Below are 22,835 nucleotides of genomic sequence, written 5' to 3'. Positions count from 1 at the left end.
AGTTTCTTTGTATTTCCGACGAACCTTCCGCCCACATGCTAGAGGCCCGTGGGGTATTGCGCGCGCCCTAACCGTAGTATCTTGCGACCTTTTTGAAACCCTCTGTACCCTCCTTTTCCCACCCTTCGTCCATTTTGCGCTTTAGAACCGAGATATCAGTAATTAGCCATTGTCGCGTTCGGGAACCTTCTCTCTGAGACTCCCTCACCTCTTCCCTCCGCTAGCCTCGCGATTCCCGAAAAGTAAATATTCGAAGACTTTCCGGTGTTACTCGACGGTGCTAACCCGGATAAGTAGCTGGCGCCTAGATATAGTTTCCGTGCTACACCATTCCCGTAATCCCTCCCTGCCCCTCCTGCCCCCTTGCCAATAGCGTATCCCTCCGTCCCCCTCACCCCGGTCCCCCTCTTCACCAAGTCCATTTCAATCCTTTCGACACCGCGTACTTTCTAGCGAGCACCCGCGTGCATTGTTTTCATTGCGTGTCCCGTGTAGTATTGTGTTTTCTCGCCTAAGTTACTCTATTTCTGACTGTACTTTCTTTTCTTTTCTCTTACTGATTTTGATTATCTTTTATTTTATTTTTTTTCTGTTTCTTGTTTTCTATGTCGACAGTTACTTTATTAATTATATTCTTTTGCATTATACCCCGTGTTCCCTCTTCTTTTCGTGTTCCCCCTTACGGCTATCAACCTCTCAAAGCGACGTCGATAAAGGATAAGGGAAAATAGGACTTTTAAATCTCTAATAGTGCATAATTCCCTTGAAATTAGTCATAGCGACAATCATGAGGAAATAATATTAGAAATTATTACCATTAATATTCTTAGATTCAAAATACAATCGATTGACTAGAATCAAAACAAACAGGTGCCCGAGCACTATCAGCCGGCACGCGCCAAACACAAAAGAAATACCAGTAAGCTGGTATTTGAAGAAACCGCTAAGCCAATTAGTCAAATTAAATAATCAAATCAAATAATAAATGAAAATATTAAATCCAAAAGAGCGACGTTAACACCTCGGGAGGATAAAAATCGTTATCCCCACCAGAATTTACGTATTCCAATCAAGGATATAAGCAGCGGCTCCCTCGATAGGAGATCATTCTAAACAAATCACTCTAGACAAATCATTCTAAACTAATCACTCAAACTCTTGTACACCACAAGACGACAAAAAGTAAGTAAAGATTTGGAAAATAGAATTATCAAAAAGCTAGTAAAAGAAAATCGATCCTCTATTCCAGAGCGAACCAATGAACAGTATTGTACTGCAAACTGTGGAAACTCATCATTCACAGTTCCTGGTCTTGGAAAGCATTGTGGCTCCACCCTGTATCAGGAAATCTACCATCCATGAAGATCTTGTGCATCAAAAGCATTGTGCTGGAGCTGCAAGAAATCGACCAAAACCATCCAACCACACTCCTGAAAAAGCTCAGCTCCCAATATCATTGTAATTAGTACCTGTCTGAGCGTCCTATAGCTCTTAGCAGGCCTAAGGAATCATTGTGATACCCCCTAGTGTCAGGAAGGGCATCCCAATTCCTTCTGCATTCTTCTGCAGTGAAGTTATCGTAATACAACTGTCAGGACTGCAGATCCACCGTAAAAGAATCCACCTTAAAAAAGACTCAGCTCCCAATATCATTGTGATTAGTAGCTGTCTGAGTCTAACCCATCCTCAAGATAAGCATCTGTGGGTACTGAATCGTTATCATGCTCATCATCAGCAGGCCCACGGTCATCGGACGCATTGTGCAATCTGCTGTATTGTGGTTCCAGCTACAGCCTTCCCATTCCGAGAGAGTAGAACAGAATAAGTAAATAAACACACTTCTTGTCGTCTACGGTAGGATAATAGCAATAGAGAAAATTATAAGAGTGCGCATGTGTGTGTGTGAGAAAGTTTAGCATAATATTAAGAATATCTTAGAGTGTAATTTATAGGACAATATAGCACAATTGTTTCTTTTTAAGACCTCAAGTTTTGAATTCCTTCTACAGACGCTTGTTCAGTGCACAAACCCTATAAAAAGTCTCGTGATTCCGAAGTCTCTAAAATCACGAAACGTCTCAATATATTATGCTTTCTGTATAAAATATATTGCGATAATGTTCCACTGTTCATCGTGATTTGCTTCCGAAACTATTATAAAATGAGAAGATAGAAAGGCATTTGGGCATAATTCTGTCAGTTATTCATAAATAAACTAAACTATTTTATAATTAATAGAACAATTATCCAATTTTGGAAAAAATTAAAATATAACAAAATACGAAAAATTATAAATACAAGAAATACAGGAAAATAAAAAAAGGAGTGATCAACCAGCATGTCCTCGTTCCATGACTCTGGATTCCGCAAAGAGCAGGATTTAGGGGCCATTCATCGATTTTTTTTCATTCTTCATGTTTAAACTATTTTTATCCAAAATTTCATTTGCCATAATGAATCTATCCTATCAAATTTTCGGAATATGATACTGTTTGAGAAAAAAATAAGAATATAGGAGGAGAGGCGACTTTTTACTAACAACAGTTGACTGATTATGCCCTCTCTCTATTTTGCATATCTCCTTCTTTCTGTTATTTGAATTATAGAACTCTCTGGAATCTTTGAGAATAGGATGTTCTAGATCATTATCGATCGAGCGTAGTGGAAAATTCTAGACTAACGACTAGAGGGCATATGAGTCCTTCTAGACGCGCCCTCTAGTTAGTATAGAACGTGTACGCGAGAAACTCTACCCGTTGCTACAACTTGGTGCGCAGAAGTAATCTACAGTTCGTAGTGCATTTTTAGTGTGACATCTGGTGTTTCCATTCAAAATAGTGATTGTGCTGCACACTCTCTCCTCATTTTGTCTCTTTTTCTTGCACTCATATCTTAGCTGCATCTCTCAAAGCCCTCTCTCGGGCTTTTGTAACATCGAGTAGACTCTCCTCTTGTATGGAACTTTCTGGTAACTTCTCTACCCGACAAGACTTGTCTTGCAATCTCCGTTTATCTCTCAGTTTAATCAAACAGAAACTTCTCGTCGTGTTCGGGATCTTTTTGGCAAGTCTCTCCTGATACGACACATCTCACGAGTCTATTTCCTGTTTCTTTCTCATCAAGCTTATTAAGTCACATTTTTGCCGTGTTGCTGTTTAACCAGAGTCTTTTTTGCTATTACTGTTTTGTAACAGATACTAAAATCGAATTGAGCGACCTCAAAAACGATAAGAAACCCATTGGTATTAAGATCCCAATAGTTGTAGTTTTATTCACGCCACATTGGATCAGCCATTTTGAAATTTAAAATCTGACTTTAGATTTGGATTCAGCAACCTTAAAAAAATTTATACTGAAATCTACATGCAATTTGAAAATCTTTTTTTCGAACATAATTCTGAGACAGGATTCTCTTTTTCACCTGACAGCGAAGAGGTTCATCAATGTATTATACAAAATATTGAAAGAATTAGTTTAAATTATCAACCTTCGTATTCTGGTCGTACGATCTTAGGAAACTAAGTCCGAAGGTATACTTAAGTAAATGCATATATACTAAGCGGCATAAATGGCGTCTCAGGGAGAAGTTAGGGAAAAAGTAGCAAAGCAGCCAGCAGCCGAAAGACAAGCCCGGCCCGAATGTAGAAGTGGTAGCCTTCCTCATAGGCGCGGAACACTGTATCTGTCACGAGTCGAAAGAATCCCGTATAAGAATGTCTCCTTCACTCCTAGTGACGATTCTAAAACAATTCAGCTGAAACAATTGGTCTACTAACTTTAAATTTTCCTAACAAATTTTTTTAAACCGTAAAATAAGAAGTTCCCTGTACATATATAGTTGCATAAATGTGGTTATTTTTCAACATGACGCCGGTGGCAGATAAGCCCCTTCACCTATTCGCGCAGAATAACGAGTTAGACTCGTGCATGTGTCGCACCGAATTAGCATACAAAGTTAGCTAGTTTCATTCGTGCAATGTGGTGTAACGTAAGAAATTCCCAAACCCAAAAAAATAAACTAATCGATGGACAATATTTCTCACGTTAGAAAAACCGACCCGCAATGGTCCTCTCTCTCTGCCTCTTATCACCAATACGAACTAACGGGTTGGGCGCCAGGTATCCCTCGCGGGAGTACCACGAGTGCGACGCACTCTCTTCGTTACTAATTACTTTACCCAAGTCGGAAAAGGCCGGATCACATAAAACTAAACCCTAATATAACGGAAGCGAGGACCACGCCAACAACCTAAGACGGGTCTCTCGTTCACAAAAGTCACTAAAAATAATCTCACTACGAGATTCACCAAAGGACAACGGCCGATCCGTAAGATGTTCACCAAGCAGAGGAGGAGAGAGAGAATCGTTAAATAATAATTCACCAAATGCCCTATCCGGTGGCTAGCTAGTCGGAAGCGTCGTGGCGTTCAGGCGAGGAACACAGTAAGTAGAGTATAAAGTAGGAAAAGCACTATTTTAGTTTAACGCACCAGAGCTATATTTTTATCACAATAAATCCAAAAGCCATTAGAAAAGATAGCCCAAAAGACAATTTACATAAGCCAAAACCATGCGGCAGAAAAATGCGAAAGACAAGAGCGGTGCGAAGCAAAGCAAACCGAATTAACAAAAGTCTTACGCTAAATTAACGAAGTCAAGAAAAAGATTCTATATAAACCAAAGTGAAGTTAATTTAAGGAGATTACTATAATATACATGCGGAAAGAAAAACGCAAGTAGAGATAAGCAAGCAACAGAATGAAGAGCAAGCGGAGAAACAGAAGTAAGATAATCTAACAATTAATTTCATCGATTGAAATTCGAAATGGTGACTTATACAGGGTGTTTCTTAAGCCCCGGACAAGAGACATACTGTTAGACCCGGCGTGAAAAAATAAAAATATTGGCATTAACAAAAATCAAAAATTTTAATTAGTTTATTAATTATTAAAGATTAAAGTAAGCTAATCATAAGCGCGTGAAAAGTGAACCTACAAATTCAAAATTTTTCTGTTTTAGATGGCCCATTTTTGAAATTTCAGCACCAGCGCAGACCCACCTACTAATCGAGGCGTTGTATTGAAATAGTGTTTCTATATGTTAAAAGTGCATAAAATATATAATAATGAAAATTTTTTAAATGTATTTCCAGAGTGTATTTATTAAGCCTAACAAACCCTACATCAATATCTTTATTCATACACTCATAAAAAATTCATAAAAATAGCATTTTTTTCGAGCACCCAAAGTAGAATCCTGCCTTAAACGAATCCTACTACCATATGATATCAACGTGTTTTTGAGACTTCATTCTACACCCCGGCGCTGCGATCAGCTGTCTACGTTGCCTACAACACCCGCTAGAGCGCGCTGTGCATTATTTTTGAGACGACCCTCATATTTTCACGCATCATCATCTTCATCCCCAATAACAGTGATTTTTATCTACTGGTTTGATTCTCTTCTCCTTCTCCTCTTGAATTCTCAGACTGACATTCATTGGAGGATGAGTTTCCTAAAGAACTTCTCACAGCGTTTTCCTGATTCGACTCAATAGAATTTTCATGTATCGCTGCATTTGCGAATGAATTATTGTTTGCGAACGTGATGCGATGATGCCTTTCAGAAACAGGAAGATCTGAACTACGTAACCACTCATGATACTGATCTCTTTGAAACTTCTCTCTTCCTCTTGTAGCCCGTTCTCCTTCTGCTCCTTGTGATTGTCCCATTTTTGAAGTTACCTCGCACGTAACTTTATCCTTGATTATTATTCATGGAATGGTAGTATAATGCACTGAGCGTCATTAATGGTATCCACCTTCTGCACGCAGTGCGGTGAGGTAAGAAAGGAGACTGGGCAGTACCTGCTCACGTACCTTGGCCTGTGTGTGCAACGCAGAGAGTACTACTACCACTATCAAGTGGATGAAGTTTGGTATTTTCTCCAGGACTTTTACCAATATTTTTTTCCAGGACTTTTTCCGGAATTTTTGCGGTACGCTTTTATCGTCCACGCCAAGTTACATAATACTTGTAGGTGACAGATTTCAAATTTACCTACTGTGACAGATCTTTATATTTCCTACATTATCATAGGATATCGCAGTTTTCAGTTCGTACTTGACTGTTCTCAGAGCGTGACATCCAATAGGCATGTCTTCGGCTGGCTTCAGCGAGCCCTAAACCACCGAGAAACAAAAGCGAGAGAAGGAAACTCAGACTTCGTAGTTGCCTACCATTTCTGTTGGCACCTAGCTCTAATTGGTCAACTTTAACCTGCTCTCATTTAAAAACTAAGAATTTCCCGTCAAAAGGAAGGCATTTTCATGCTATGCGATGCTTCCCGAACACCCCCATATACCCCGTAGGTCAGGTAGTTTCGGAACACTCTGCATAAAAAATGAAACGTCGTCTATTTCTTGCTCAACCACGCCCAACTAATTTAACTGATTAACTTGAACATTGGCTTGGTAATAACCTAAATAGGCCAGTCAGTCAAGACAATCAATTAACAATAATTTCAAAAGTTTTCAAACTTACATGTAATGTCGAGGAGAATATAAAAACAAACTATAAGATTTCGCAACCTTTTCCAAAGTCCGGAACATTGTTAAAATTGCAATAAATCATATTGTACTCTATTTTCGCGAACAAAATTCCAAAAGTTCTGCAAACTTGGAGTAGTGTGAAATATGTTATTTTATATCACCTATCAATTTTGGAACCGATTTAAAGATACGTAACATTTTTGTTATTAATAATTAATATTTTTCGTTACTGAACTGACCGAAAAAAAATGTCAAAAGTTCTGCAAACTTGAAAGATATATCGGAATAATGTTCCGAGCAGTTGCATAAATTTGCAACCTTCTGCGTTGATCGGAACATATATATTTATCATTTTTTTTATCAGTGGTCATTCAATCGAACTAGGTGGTCTCGGAATAACTACAAAAGTTGTGAATTTTGGTTGCATATGCCAAAATAATCTATTGTGATTTATTTACAAAATTGCAATCTCGTCAGCGATAAGGAACCTTGTGCGATTTTCAAAATTGACTTTTTGCATTTTTTCATCCTCGACAAAATTACAAAAATTTGGCAAATCGAGCGAATAGTTTAGTTTACTGTATAATACGGTATTTAAATTTGCTACAACATCCGCCATTCGGAACCATGTGCGATTTGCAAAAATTGACTCTTTGCATTTTTTTACCCTCGAAAAATTTTTTTAAATTTTGCAAATCGAGCGGATGGTTTTATTTTGGAATTAATATCAGTTTTCGAATTTGCAACCGTTCACATGATCTGGAACCTTGTGCTATTTGAAAAATCGAATAATTTTGGCAGCAATTATCTTAACTCTTAGAGAAATTGGATGTTGCTAAGCTTTATTATCAATAAATATTGGAGGTAATAATGTCAGGAATTAAAACATCTATTTTGTATATATCAATTTATTTTTAAGGTTAAGTTATATCAAGATAAATACGAGCTTAAAGGGTCCATACGTGCAAAAGATAATGGAAAACGGAATAATGAAATAAAGGGCATAGCAAGATAAACATGTATGTGCTGTCTCCGCTTGGATCTAGTTGAGATGTTCACAGCAAATTGCCATTAATGGGAGATTAAATTTCGCAAAAGATTATATCTGAGAAAAATTGACGGGTGGATTTCTGGAGTTGGGAGTGATTCTCGTGGTCGTTTAAGGAGAGTTGATACTTTTTTCATTCGTATATAGTTTTCTACACCTTTCGTGTACTGTTACTTTTTGTAATTCAATGAGAGCAGCGCTTTTCCCGTCACATCTTTTTTCACTACTGTTAATTGGGGTAGCAATTCCTTTTTCTTTAACCGTACGAATATCACCACTTCTTATATCTTTGTCACAATGAAACTGAAACAGTAAAGTTTTCCGCTCTTTGTATGTACAGTCACAATTTTTGAACCGATGAGAGCAACAGCTTTTCCATCACATTTTTTTCACTGCATTGAATTAGTAAATTAATTCCTCTTTGATCGATTTCTTCGACGTCTCCTACAGATAAATCTTTAGCGCAAATGAAACAGTTATTAACTACTGCATCCATCATGAAAATTCTCACGATGGAGCGATGAAACGAGCGACGTCTCGAAGTAAACAATACCAGCCAACTGGTCAAAATAGTAGCATTCCCAAGCCAAGCGTCTAGGTACGGTAACCATTATACGTAAGCAACCGTTTTTATTTTGAATCTACGCGCAGCGGCGTAGATCATTAGGGGCTTATGCCCAATGACGTAGACAACAGAATATTTTTGAAGTAATATTTTGTGTGAATATCATTAAAATATAGTTTTGAATCTCGGGTAAAGTTACACATTTAACTTCCGTCATTAATCAGTAAATTAAGCCATTCGCTCTATTTGCAAAACTTTTGCAATTTTGTTGAGGGTGAAAAAATGCAAAAAGTCAATTTTTGAAAATCGCACAAGGTTCCTGATCGTGGACGAGATTGCAATTTTGTAAATATATCACAATAGATATTTTTGGCATATACAACCAAAATTCAAAACCTTTGTAATTATTCCGAGACCACCTAGTTCGATTAAATGACCACTGATAAAAAAAATTATAAATATATATGTTCCGGTCAACGCAGAAGGTTACAAATTTATGCAACTGCTCGGAACATTATTCCGATATATCTTTCAAGTTTGCAGAACTTTTGACATTTTTTTTCGGTCAGTTTAGTAACGAAAAATATTAATTATTAATAAAAAAAATGGTACGTATCTTTAAATCGGTTGCAAAATTGATAGATGATATAAAATAACACATTTCACACTACTCCAAGTTTGCAGAACTTTTGGAATTTTGTTCGCGAAAATAGAGTAAAATATGATTTATTGCAATTTTAACAATGTTCCGGACTTTGGAAAAGGTTGTAAAATTTTATAGTTTTTTTTATACTCTCCTAGGCATTGCATGTAAGTTTGAAAACTTTTGGAATTATTGTTACATTTTTTATTTTGAATGTCTTGAATGACTGGCCTAAAATGCCAGGTTGGAACATAAGCTATGTGTTATGACGTACCTCCTACCCATTCATATAGAATTCCAAAAGACTCCTTTAGTTATCAATCAGTACCAATATCGCTATCACTATCAACTCCATGCGTATGCAGCGCACCGAACGGCGGCGTGAATAATCACACAAAGCTAGTTGACATAGAACAAGTTTTATATAGATAAAAAGATATACCATCTCCATCTGCAGTCATTTTCCATATATCGGAAAGTCGATCCAAACTGACAAGTAATCCAATGTTTTTTCCCATGTGGCTAACCTTGTCAATTAATAATCGCATAATGGGATCTTTTAAACAAATAGCATTCAGTCCGCGTATTGTGAATTGTTCTCGTTGATCAAAATCATCAACATCAGTAATGTTTATTGGAACTCTGTTAAAAAAAAACAATCATATGTAAGAACTTTGCTATGTTCAATGAACATATTTCTGCCTATAAGTGAAAGAGCTCCGTGTGATAATTTATCGTAGAATTGATTTCTGTAAGTCTGTGCGAAGGCGTCAGCATCCTCATTCTCCTTCATTAATTTATCAATATATTATTACTCGCCTACTCTTCTTTTGATTTAGAAGGATGGTATATTGAAATTATCAACAAATTGAATAATTCCATTTTGAAATTAAAAATACAAACAGAATCAAGTATTTTCTAGCCTTGAGATCTGTTTCATTTTCATATATTTTTCAAAGATTTTTTATACACTAAGAAAATACACTCTGACTTGTTTATGATATAAGGAATATAAGATTGAGTGACTGATTATGTCAAATAATAAAATGTATGAGTTAAAAAAAATGTCCTTGCCTCTGAAGTTCTCATGTATGCATGTGTGTTATCTTTACATAATAGAATTAAATGAACTTAACTTTGAGATGCCGACATAATTATATTTGCGATTTACTTACAAGGAAACGTGGCGAAGTGCCCCCCTCAGATTTTTTCGTTTTGAGATATGTTATTCTCCATCGAAATTTAAGTGAGACATGTTTTGATTTATCTGCGGAAAAACGATTAAGGGGGTGAAATCAACCTCCAAAGTTGAGTACCTTTATGGTGATTTTCGAAATTTCGCATATTCCCAGTCGACATATTTAAATGAATCTAATTGGAAAACTCATGCTCATGGCAAATTATGAAAAATGTATTTTGTTTGGTTCAGATGAGATAAATTCCTTAAAATTTATTATATAAAGGTTGAAAAGTTCAAAATTGTTATAAAAAAAACTGTCGATCGGTTTTTAATGAAATTAAAGAAAGAGCTCAAAAAAGAAGGAGATATATATATTGTTACCTAATCCCGTGTCCCACGTTGGGCGCCAATGGTGTCACCTTTAGTGAGCGGTTGTGAGTCTTTTTGTTTCACCACGTGTTGGACGTAGGATTTTTTAAAGAGCTCATACTCTGGGCGGACGAATCGGATCTGCAAGTGGGTGATTCAACCAATCCGTCTTTGTTTTATTTTTATGCTTTTATTATTTTTAAAAGAAACGTGTGTTTGATTATAAATGGTTATTTACACTACCCTTAGTCAAGTTCGAGAACATTCGTTTTAATTCAATTTCTGATTTTCTCCTTATCCCTCATGGAGGTGTGGATCATGGACTTATCGAATTGATCATATAACTTGCCGCGCCATGTGGTTTGCCAAGGATCGTTCTGATAGGTATTAATTATGGTTCCTGTGGGGTACATAGCTAAGCTAGCGTAATGCTATCCGCCTATGTCTCACAGTTACCTGGTATTTGGAGGAGATATGGTTCAAAATGTGATATTGGTTACCAATCCCACTTTTAGGAAGAGATTCAGTATGGCGTGGCAAAGCTATGTTGTCCGCCAGTATCGTCCCGTGATTCAATGGTTCTTTGGATTAGGAGACCGTATACAGCTGATACTGGTGCTATCCACCCGCTGACAAGGTATCTGTGGTCGGGTGGTTTTTCCAATGCCCGTAACCCTTTCTATTCCTCTCTCTCTCGTCCCCGTTTTAGCTGGTAAGTATCGTTTGGAGGAGCTACGACTCCAACGAACCCGTCTAGACTATTCAGGGAGGATTAGAACTCCTTTACTTAATTACTTTGAAATCCTGAACTTTTCTGTCTCGAGCTTCACCGTAGAAGGTGTAGTAATCGAATGAATTCTTATCACCGTTCCGCTCGGCTTTTATACTCGCGGAGCGTACGTTAATGGTGGATTAAAATTTTTTATATTGTTGCGTTGCCCCATCTATGAGACCCGCCTGTACTATCTACTTCGGGTGATTTAAAATATCTTCCCGCGTAAAGTTTAAAGGGACTCGTAATGTTTTTGTCTTGGGTTTGTTTTCCCTCAGAATGCCTTTGGCTCATTCGCACCTGGCTGATTCCATCATCGGGAATTACATAATCAAAACAAAAACATTGCGTATGCGCTCATAATAAAAATAAAGAATTTTATGCTCCGTTACGGTGCAATAGTTATGTGTTTTTCGGAAGTACTTCGTTTGAAGAGTAAATTATCCCTATGTATGTGTGACCAATGTCCCATTAAGACCGCATTACATTGCTTTAATTTGCCTTTCCAATTATTACAAAGCTCATTTTATGTGTTAATTGAGGAGCTTAGTCCTTTGAATAACATTTGGCTGCATTTCTTACAAAAACCACCCCTACCTATTCTGACTCTCCCTCTGTACGGGATTCGTCGTACACTCAGGGATTTTTGCGTTATATATTCTAAGGGTTTTGGAGGATGCTTGAATCGATTTTCAACTTTAAATATTTTAATTCAGAACGGCAGATACTGTAAAAGCGCAGTTTTGCACTTATTATTTTCTTGAGAATATTGTGGAAGATTGGAATGATAGGTGGCTAAAATTGATAGAGAATAACATTTCAAAAATAAAATATTTTTCGAGACGTAGAAACAAGCAAAACGTAAATATTTGACTTTGCCAGTTTTCATTTTGTTTGCTGCTGGAATGAGTCCATATGCTTGTCCAACATATGCCAAAAATAAATAAGAGCTGCTGTTTTCAATTTGTACTGTAAGCTGTTGCTATCAGTGAACTCATCGCATGCAGTAAATATCTAGTCGATTTTCGCATCTTTTGACTGTAGTATTTAAATAAAGGTGGAACGTATAAGGAAAAAATAGCTAGAAATTGTGACTATGCAACCGATCCTTGTATTTTACCCTTAGATGCTCACCTGGGTTAAGATATTATGTAATTTTAAAAAAGGACCGATAGAGCCATAATCAAATATGTAATAGCCTATGGTCATGATATGTCATAGCGCTAAAACGTTAAGCTAAAAAACTAGTTAGATAGCGCTCAAAAGGGAAGTACAAAATGAGTTTGTTCAGAAAAGGTATGGTTGCCGCACGGAACCATAGACTTATCAAAGATGAGAGGAGGTTGGCATTAAGATAGCACAGGATAACATAGAGACCCGCCATGAGGGCTTAAGTCTAATTTGATCGGTGCAAGTTGCAATGAGCCTAAGAAGTATAGTTACCAATAGGAACAATACTTACGTGTAGAATTATGATGCAAAATCAGATTCTCGAATCATATGATGTATAGCAAGTCCAATTGAGTCGCTTGTGCGTAATTGGATAACAGGAGAGTAGAAGGATAGGAAGTAGTATGAGAAACAAAAAGGTGACCATGCTACTAGGAGATGTGATAACCCGATAAGGATTTGTACTACCGGGGACATCAAAATTTAGTATTTATAGGTATATGTGCTATAAGCCATACCGCGATCGAGTACAAATGAGGAGATTCATGGTATTTATGGAATAAATACAAAAGATCAAAGGCGGTACTTTTCTTATTATCATAATTAAGTTCGCATAGGGCACTATCGGCCTGAATTACTTAAATAATGTTATGTTCATTCATTGTAAGAACATAAACATAAGGATTGAGGATATACATGGTTAGTTCTAAAAATAGATTTCATAAGAAAGAAGAACAAAGAAACCGTGATTCCTATTTGTGATAAAACATTTTTATTAGGCTCTAGACACTCAAGTCATAGGTCGAAGCACTGATTCTTAATTAATATTAACAATAAATACTTTACCTTAGCACTTATATGGTAGCAGGTAAAAAGATCAAAGGCGGAATGTAGTACAAAGTCGTAATGATGTAATGCTTTAGCTGATGCTCGCTAAAATCAAATTTTAGACATAGTCTTTTTCATACTTTTGTAATATTATTAATAATTAACAAATAGTATGGTCATTATGTAATCACTTACGTCAGATGACTCATTATTGCGTCATATCCGTAAATTTATGGGATTTTGATGTAAGGGGGCAAGACACGCTAGTCAGGTCCCAAATGTTACAATTTCGTGGGTTATTTGGATCTTAGACCAATAAGCACCGAAAAGTATGGCTTTTGAGAGACAAAGGAACAGTGACGTCATTAATATCACAATGAGAGAAGGAAATAGTATGGAGGGATGGCAATAAGCACTTTCTGACTATTTTTACAATACAAATATGATAGTTATAAGACAAAGTAGGAACTTTGTTTTGTTAAAGAGATGTATGGTAAATAAGTTCGCTACCCGAAGATGGTTAAGCCTAGGGAGTAAATAAATAGCACCATGTCTTAGTTAATAACTATCTTATAAGAAAATTGTTGTGATATATTGATAAGTTCGCTATATTAAAAAATGTATAGCTATTTTCTTAATTATAAGAATAATTGTAATAGTCATAAGCACAGTACGACAAAAAGATACCCCGTACAGTTAAATTTTAAGAAATAATTAATGTAATGTTAATGGTTAAGTAAAAATATGGTTTTTTGTAATGTTGATGGTGGGGGCGCTTGAGGGGTAGCCGGTCTCCTATAAAAGCGGGAGCGCTGATGACTCGAGAGTTCACTTGAAACACTGGAGGTCCGGGCTACGCGTTGTAGTAGTGTGTTCCACCTGAAAATTTATATTCGGGTGTAAAATAAAATCAAGTTATAGTAACAAGAAGTGAAGTAGTGTCTGAGTTTACCTACCTTCCAATTGTTCAAATCATCCAGGAATTCATCGTCGAGCCAGCGAGTAATCCGTCGGCGAGAGAACCTGCAACAATTTAATACAAAGTGGAAATCCTTGATTTTCATTAAAATCACGATATAGTAGTTTAATTATCGTTCATCCAGGAATTCATCGTCGAGCCAGCGTGTAATCCGTCGGCGAGAGAACCTGCAACAATTTAATACAAAGTGGAAATCCTTGATTTTCATTAAAATCACGATATAGTAGTTTAATTATCGTTCATCCAGGAATTCATCGTCGAGCCAGCGTGTAATCCGTCGGCGAGAGAACCTGCAACAATTTAATACAAAGTGGAAATCCTTGATTTTCATTAAAATCACGATATAGTAGTTTAATTATCGTTCATCCAGGAATTCATCGTCGAGCCAGCGTGTAATCCGTCGGCGAGAGAACCTGCAACAATTTAATACAAAGTGGAAATCCTTGATTTTCATTAAAATCACGGTATAGTATTGATACTTATCGTTCATCCAGGAAGGCATCGTCGAGCCAGAGAGCAGTTAATCGTCGAGAGAAACTGAAGAATAAAAAGGGGAAATTTCTAGGAGTGATCTGTCCATTGGGAGAGTCCGTGGCAGATTTTCTGCAATTAATCGTTCATTGGGACGTGCAGAGGAGACCGGAATCATTGAGAGTTGATGCAACAGGAGTTCATCAATAAAAAGCTTATATCCTTGTTTGTTAAGAATGGTTAAACAAACTGGCGACCGACACGAACCGCCGTTTTTCTAACAGTTCGCAGACGGGGGCACACGGTCATACCTTCTTTTCGTCTGTGGAGTGAAAAACGGTTACAGATAAATGGCGACCGTGACAGGACTCTACAGCTAGTCACCGTACTGGGAGCGATTTCTGAATTTGTGCAACAATAAAGTGCTGTGCGACAAGAAATTCGGGAAGACATCTGAGTGCCAAGTGATCTGAAGAGAATTGTTACGCCAAAAGAGTCAGCGCTGCTCTGTGTAGAGTGCTGAGAAAATTTATTTCAAATTAAAGCGGATATTCTCATCCAGGGGAAGTCCGTCTGCGTTTAAAAGTTCTGTGGTTAAAGTAGATAGCCCAGAATAAAATCAAGTTAAAGAGGATATTCTCATCCAGGGGAAGTCCATCTGAGTTCAAGAATAATTCTGTGGTTACAGTAAATAGCCCAGAATAAAACAAGTACTGTCAGGTACAAGTGCCGTCGGAGACAAGTGCTGTCGGAAGCAAGTGCCGTCAGTGTCAATACCCGTCGGAAGCGAGTGCCGTCGGTGACAAGTGCCGTCGGGAGCGCGTGCCGGTGGAAGTGAGTCGAGTTAAAGGGTATATATCCTTCGACGTTTCAATGAAGCAGTGGCTCTCGATGCGCAGTTTTCGAAAGTTTGCTAAATTAAAAGTTAATGTTGCTGAGATCCAGTAAGGAGAGGAGGGACAGAGCTGCTTTCGAGAGTTCTGCCAAGACAAGGAGATCGCCAGCCGTTTCGAGGGGAAGGCGTAGTTCCAGAACCACGGAGAATCCAGACATGAAAGGAACGAGCAGGGATCATCAATTGGAGGAGAGGACAACGATGGAATCGGTGCTAGAAGACAGATTTACCAGCTTGAAGGAGGCGAACAAGGAAGCGTTGGATCAAGCAATGCAAATGTTGAGTAAGTTCGTTATGAAACAAAATAAGAAAACGGAAAAGCGTTTTGAGGCGTTATTAGAAGCGAGTAAAAAGGATGAAAGCGTCAACGAAGACGATGCGAATAGCGATAAAGCGAGTAGTAGTAAAGATAAGCCAGGCTGTCACACCACTCCGGAGTTAGATTCAAATCTGTTAAAAGTATTAGAGGCCGTCGCTTCGAAGAATGACCGGTCATATTTAAGAAATCTAGCGTTTAATGGTAGCATAATTTCGAATAATCCCAAAGTATTTATAGAGAGATTTGAAAAATATGCGAAGCTAGAAAACAAAAGTAACTCAGCTAAAGTTGTCGCGTGCTTAGCTGCAATGACGGGGAAGGCGGCTGAGTGGGCCGAATTTCTCGATATAGATGATTTCGATGAGTTAAAGGAGAAGTTCATTGAAAGATATTGGAGCGCGGAAAAACAGCGAGAGTTAACCGCATCCATCATGAACGGTTGTTATGATGGGAAGATACACGTTTCTATGGAATCGTACTTTAATAACTGGGTAAGGCACACTGCTAAGTTAGATGCGCCCTATTCAGACAAATGGTTAATTAAACAATTGATCCTACATTTTGATCAAAAGACTTATAGTAGGATTCGAGACATGAGCTTGCTGACGGTTAAGTCGGTGGCAGATCGGTTAAAGGAGATAGATTCGGAACAATCTGGGGAGAGCGATAGTGTAGCGAGAGGCAAGAATGAAAAGGTCGAGTATGGGAATTATGACAGAAGAAGGTTTAATAGAAATAGATATGAAAATAAAGAGGGCAACGATTATCAACAAAATAGAACTGAAAATAGAAAGGAAACAGCCGATACAACGGTAAATGAAAATTTTAGGGGAAGACAGGATGGAGCAATTGAAAAGGAGATAGTTGATAATCGTAGCACCAATGATAAGAAAGAGATTATTAGTAGATACATAGAAGCAAACAGGGAAATAGTAATGGGTCCAGAGGAAGACGAATGGGAAAGTGAACCAGAGACAGATGAGCTGATGGATAGTGTGATGGTAGGAAAAGAGCCCAGAAATTAGTGCATTGGTAGACACAGGCGCACAGTCTTCAATGATCGTTAAAAGGGTAATAACAAAATTAGAGAATGATGGAAAGGAATTTCAGCGAATTCCTATCCAGTCGGTAGTAGTAAGGGGAGCCTTTGGGACCAAAGTAAAGCCTGTTAAAGAGATGGTAGAATTAGATTTTACATACGAGGATTACGAGCTCACTTTTCATTTCTTGGTAGTGCCTGAGTGTAATGAGGATATGATATTAGGAATGGATTTTCTGCAAAGACAGAAAGTGATAATAGATACAGATAGTTTGAAGGTTGTTGTCAAGATAGATTCTAAGACTGATAAAATTAAAAATAATGCCATAGTCAAGACTAGAAGTATCAATACAGATAAATCATTGTCCAAAGATGGAAATGGTAGGGTTGAACTTCAAATTAATAAATTGCTCAAAAAATATGGGAATTTATTTACTGACTCGATCGGCAAAATTGAAGGATATCCTCATGTCATAGTAATGAAGGATGATATACCTTTTAAAAGGTTGACCTATCCTATAGCTGAAGTATATAAGCAGAGGGTAGCTGAGGAAATTAGAAAGTGGAAGGAAATGGGTGTGATAGAGAGGGCACCCACAGAGTTTTTGAATCCGTTGGTAGTTGTCAAGAAACCCAATGGAAAATTACGAGTGTGTTTAGATGCCAGGGGCATTAACGAAAGAATGGTGGGAGATGAAGCCAGACCGCCTACAATAGATTCAATCTTTGCTAGGATAGGTAGTGCGAAATATTTCACTAATATCGACGTTAACAATGCATTTCTGCACGTTGAGTTAGATGAAGATTCAAGAAAATATACGGGATTCCTATTTGAGGGACAGACTTTCGTCTTCAAGAGGTTGCCGTTTGGTTTAAAAACATCTAGGGCATCGTTTACAAGAGCCATTTCAAGGGTGTTAGGTCCAGATTTGGAGCATCGGGTAATCGTATACCTCGATGACATTTTAATTGCTTCTAAATCATTGCAGGATCATATAGAATTGGTTGATAAGGTGCTCAGCGCTATGAGTAAAGCGGGGGTTCATATTGACAAAAAGAAATCACATTTTGCTGTGCAAGACGTGGAGTATCTTGGACACAAATTTCATAATGATAGGGCGGAGATCGCTAGGGAAACGGTACAAAACATAGTAGACTTTCCGGTACCTAGGAATCGTAAGACGGTCCAGTCATTTCTGGGGTTAGTTAATTGGGACAGAAGATTTATACCCAATCTATCTGACGCCGTTAAGCCGATGGAAGTACTATTGAGAAAGGATGTTAAGTTTTCTTGGGGTTACGATCAGCAACAAGCCTTTGAACTAACTAAGGAGTTAGTCAAAAAGGCAGAAGCTTTATATTATATTGATCCAGCTTTAGAGTTCGTGATGCACACGGATGCGTCTAAGGTGGGGACAGGAGCTAGGCTTTCCCAAGTAAAGGATAAAGGAGAACTAGTCACTATTGCATATACCAGTAAGGATTTGAGTAGTACAGAGGCTCGATATACCACTACAGAGTTAGAGTGCTTGGCGGTAGTGAGGGCTTTAAAGAAATGGAAAACCAAATTACTCGATCAAAAGCTTACGGTCTATACAGATCATAGAGCATTAAACTTCTTATCTAAATGCGCAACTGTCAGCAACCGGATTGCTAGATGGATGTTGCTGATTCAAGAGTTCGATATAGAATGGAAACATATTTTGGGTAAAGAGAATAAAATTGCCGATGTGTTGTCCGGATTAAGGGAAACCAAGGAGAATAGAGTGGTAGACGTTAAATACTCTCTAACGGTCAATGACTTCGAGGATTGGATTTGGGAGTTAGCAGAATTAAATGAGGTGCAACAAGTTAGCGAAGAGATTAGAACCGCAAAACAGGGGCATCCAGAATGGTTTTGCGAGATAGATGGTTATATTTGTTCGATTAAGGGAGATTCTAAGAGAATTTATATTCCTTCGAACTTTGCAAACAAATGAGTGGCCAAGGCACACGCATTTTTGGCTCACTTCGGGACGGATAAGGTCGTAGAATTTCTGAAAAAATATTTTTATATAAGGAATTTGGGATCAAGAGTCCGTGGTGTTGTGTCGTCGTGCGACATTTGCCAAAGAACCATATATTACACTAGGGAGACAACGGGTCAACCCTACTATAAGCTTCCGGATCAACCGGGAATCAAAGTGTCATTGGACATTTACGGGCCGCTACCGGTAGCTAAACATGGGTACAGGTATACAATATTAGTATTTATGGATCAATGTATATTACACAACTTTAAATCTGCCGTTGATATTGGTTTAACAGTCCATGGTAATGTTTAATGAAGGTGGGTCTTACAAGCATAAAAGGAAATGGGCCATGAAGACTTTCGATTCAAAGTATCTGAAACTTGGGTACTTTTGCATTAAAAAAAAATTAATAAATTTATTACAGAAAAAAACAATTGGAAATGCAAAACCCTGAGAGAACAATCTAAAATCTTGTACACAATATAAAGCAAAATATGTATATATATGGTTTATCGAATGTATATAGTTCAGACGAAAGTGGCTTTGAATTAGAGATGCATTCTGGAAAAACTTTAAAGAAGAAGAAAAGCAGGTGGAATGTCTTATACGGTCAACTTCATCTACCAGTCACACCATTCAACTGATTATATCAACTTATAGAAAACTTTTTCCACCCCCTTTTTTGATTCTAAAAGAACCAAGTGGTATGTTCGGTCTTATGGTAGAACAGACATTGTTTAGATCAGATAATATATACACATCAGTAACACAGTTCATGTATAAATAGATTATTTTTAATTCTACCATTATTAGTGTATGCGTGTCACAGAATATTATGCGCAAAGAATATATTTTATTTTCTATTTTCAGAACAATTCAAAATGTGGTTGCAACATGTCTTTTTTTTTAAATATTAGTACAAAAAGTGTACTGCTGGTTGATTCATGTAGTGATAGAATACGAAGAGGTGAGTTTTGTAAAAAATACAATCAAACGTTATTGAAAAGATTAAGCTCCTCAATTAACACATAAAAAGATTTTTGTAACAATTAGAAAGGCAAATTAAAGTAATATAATGTGGCCTTAATGAGATATCGATCACACATACATACATAAGGGTAGTTCATCCTTTTAACGAGATTTTTTCCGAAAAACGTAAAGACATGCATCTCCTACTTTTTTAGCTATTTCAAATGCAATCGATTTCGTTACAATCCGATTGATAGTTTCTTTGTTACAAAAATTTTGTAACTTGCAACCCCTATACATGTTTTAGGAATTTACCCAATTAAAACTAAAAAAAAATCATTTTTCATTATTCGCCATAAGTGTTATCCTTCAATTGGTTCCATTTAAATATCATGACTAGAAATATACAAAATTTCGAAAATCGCCCTAAAGGTACCGAAATTTGGGGGTTGATTTCACCCTCTTAGATCGTTATTCCGCCTATAAAAAAACACACTTGTCACCTAGATTTCAGTGGAGAATAACATATCTTAAAATAATCAAAATCGAAGGGCACACATCAGAAGGTTTCCTTGTTAGTTTAAAAATTGGCAACTATAGGCATTTTTTACAGTTTTTGGATACTAAGTGCAGAATAAGCTTAACAAAAATATAATAAGATTCCTATACTCTTATTTTAGCTCTTTCACTCTTCGACGAATTATCTATTGATATAAAAATTAAGTACCTAGAAATAATAAATTCATCCCTCCAATCCTCGAGACGTCCTTCATTTAGCCAAGTATCAGTTATATTCAAATATACTCGTAAGCTAGACAAATATAAACTAGTGCTGATGTTCGCTTTCTCTTTATTATTCGAATTTTCCATTTCAAAATACAAACAAGACAATAGTCTGGATGCGCATTTGTAATTTGGATATACTTTCCAATCACTTGTAACAGCCTGGTGTATTTCGTAAAGTATTTTTATAGTCTCCAGGTGTTTCTTTATATCCTTCAATAATGTCAAGAAACTATTGCAAGTATCTGAAACAAATAGCTCACGAATCTAAATCTGTGGAATGTTTGCATATATTGCATATATTAAATATATCATAATAACATAAAATCAAAAGAACTCCGTAAATACCTTGTTTCATAAAATTTGTTTCTATTTTAATAATTCGCCTTTTGACGCGGGTTAAATGCCATGTTAATACTGCATAGTAACTCTCGTATGTCAAAGGTGGTTGCCTGTACACATTTTGCAGTACATAGTTTGGTTTCAAATAATTTCCAAAATCTTGTAATTTTCGAATCATTGTAAAATATTCACAAAACGTCTGTAAGATATTGTTGAAAGCCATCTGTAAATAATTCATATAATTTAGAATAAAAGTATAAAAATCAGTTAAATTTTAAGTCATCATAACGGTACACTTTAACTAGCACACATAGGACTCGTGAAGTGAAAGTAATATTCACGAATAAAAGTTCGAACTCTAAAATCTCTTGCACACAAAATGTGTGGGCAGCGAGCAACAGGAAACCAATGGCGACCAATGAAAACGTTGCTTTGAAACTGATTTATAACGTTAGGAGGTGGGTCCTCTTCGCTCATTAGTCACTGCTTCAGTGTTCATGATGCTGTTTTCGGTGCGAATAAATCCTAAGATCTTAGCGTCAACAAATTCGGATAGAGTTTCTCATTTTTAGCGAGTTTCGTACGTGTACGACACTCGCACACTAGGGGCTGATTGATGTACATGTACATAAATAAGTGCGTAACTGTCCTGTGTCCCCTTGATCTGATGACTGTTTATCGTTGTATTTTTTCAGTGAATAAAATAGTGTATGATGCTCGTTGCGTCAACTGTTATAGTTTTCGAAATGTGGAGTGTTAAAGTTAGAAATAAATAATTTACAAAATTAAAATAATAATTGGATTTCCAAAGCACCAGTTAGTCTGACGGTTGTTCTTGACTATGAAAATTATTATTCTTATTATTCTTAGAAAAGCATTATCTTTGATTAGGAAAATAATTGTGCAATAGTTATGTCCCCAAAGATACTCATATAAAAAGTTTGCCAACAACAGGATTCTTGTGAGTTTCTCTTTTAACCTTTAGACCATTGGCCTGGACCATTTCGGGTTCCGAGAGAAACTCAAAGATTGTATGCAACGTATCTTATTGATATATTGTAACGTAGCGTTACAACGCTGGAGGGGAGTCCGCCTCCTAGGAATGACCAAAAAATAAATAATTAGGACTTATCAGGTTCGACAGTGAGTTCGGCGGCACAGTGGTAAATGCTCGACTTGACAGTCTGAAGGTATCGGTTCGATTTCCATTCAGCACTCTTAATTTGGCAGCTCTCAGGATAAATTAATTGTAGCGAAAGCGGGCCGGGCACCCCGTTATAAAATCTATCAATTTTCAACATCAAAAGACCATTATTTTTGGGCGAAAATTCCGACTCTCTAAAGGTTAAAAAAATCGAATATTTATTTCTTACATCATTCTTCAACATATAAAAAATATTGAATCATAATATAGTGCCAAGTACATAACTTACTATATACAGTAACTCCCAATTAAAGTGGAACACTTTAATTTTTGTGTATTTCTGGCAAACTATGACCGATTTCGAAAAACCAAAGACACATTTTTTAAGAAATTTTCTTCCCTTACGAATGATAAAGGTTTTATCCCGATCGGATACAAAATGGCCTAATTGCAAGAGTTGAAGTGAAATAGTGCATTTTGGGATTTTGGGAAAAGTGGGAGAATTAGTAGTTCCAGAAGGAAACCTTAAATTTCTAATTATAGCACGGTAATTGAGAGGTTTAAGAGACAAAACAATAAGAAACAGTAAAAAAGTTAAGATAAAAAAATCACTGAATTAAATAACCAGTAAATAAATAAATTAACAAATTCAAAAACAACGACAAATTTAACAATTGTAAAAAATTGTTTTAATTAATAATTTAAAAAACTTCTAGTATGCTACATTGTCAGCGCAGCAAAACGTACTATCCTGAG

General features: G+C 36.8%; 1 protein-coding gene across 8 annotated transcripts; it reads right to left on the bottom strand.

Moving 5' to 3' along the window:
- Positions 1-408: 408 nt before the first annotated feature.
- Positions 409-21,182, bottom strand: LOC107271105. Of its 8 annotated transcripts, XR_003060754.1 has the most exons (7): positions 20,942-21,182; positions 20,538-20,838; positions 10,369-10,497; positions 9,983-10,074; positions 9,250-9,449; positions 1,470-1,794; positions 409-1,394 (listed from the first exon to the last, which is right to left on the bottom strand). XR_003060754.1 is itself a non-coding variant. In XM_015746721.2 (4 exons), exons 1-4 carry the CDS (start codon positions 21,171-21,173, stop codon positions 1,676-1,678), a joined length of 852 nt encoding a protein of 283 aa, XP_015602207.2. In that variant the 5' UTR covers positions 21,174-21,178; the 3' UTR covers positions 1,458-1,675. The 8 variants fall into 8 exon arrangements, 4 of the variants coding, with proteins under 4 accessions (XP_015602207.2, XP_024944109.1, XP_024944110.1 ...); XR_003060755.1 differs by lacking the exon at positions 10,369-10,497; XR_003060756.1 differs by lacking the exons at positions 9,983-10,074; positions 10,369-10,497 and having other exon boundaries at positions 20,538-20,866; positions 20,942-21,181.
- Between the last annotated feature and the right edge of the window lie 1,653 nt (positions 21,183-22,835).

The sequence above is a fragment of the Cephus cinctus genome, unplaced genomic scaffold (assembly GCF_000341935.2).
Source record: "Cephus cinctus unplaced genomic scaffold, Ccin1 Ccin1_scaffold0889, whole genome shotgun sequence".
NCBI lineage: Eukaryota > Metazoa > Arthropoda > Insecta > Hymenoptera > Cephidae > Cephus > Cephus cinctus.
Note: the sequence above shows the minus strand (reverse complement) of the source record. Positions and strands in the feature narration are given on the sequence as shown.

Bases quoted from the DNA above. Each gene is read 5' to 3' on its own strand.
- LOC107271105 (XM_015746721.2), bottom strand. From the start codon at position 21,173: ATGAATTATTTACAGATGGCTTTCAACAATATCTTACAGACGTTTTGT. The intron at 20,839-20,941 runs GTATTTACGGAG...TATTTGTTTCAG, and splicing joins AACAAATTTTATGAAACAAG to ATACTTGCAATAGTTTCTTG. The intron at 9,450-20,537 runs GTACTTAATTTT...TTTTTTTAACAG, and splicing joins GATGAATTTATTATTTCTAG to AGTTCCAATAAACATTACTG.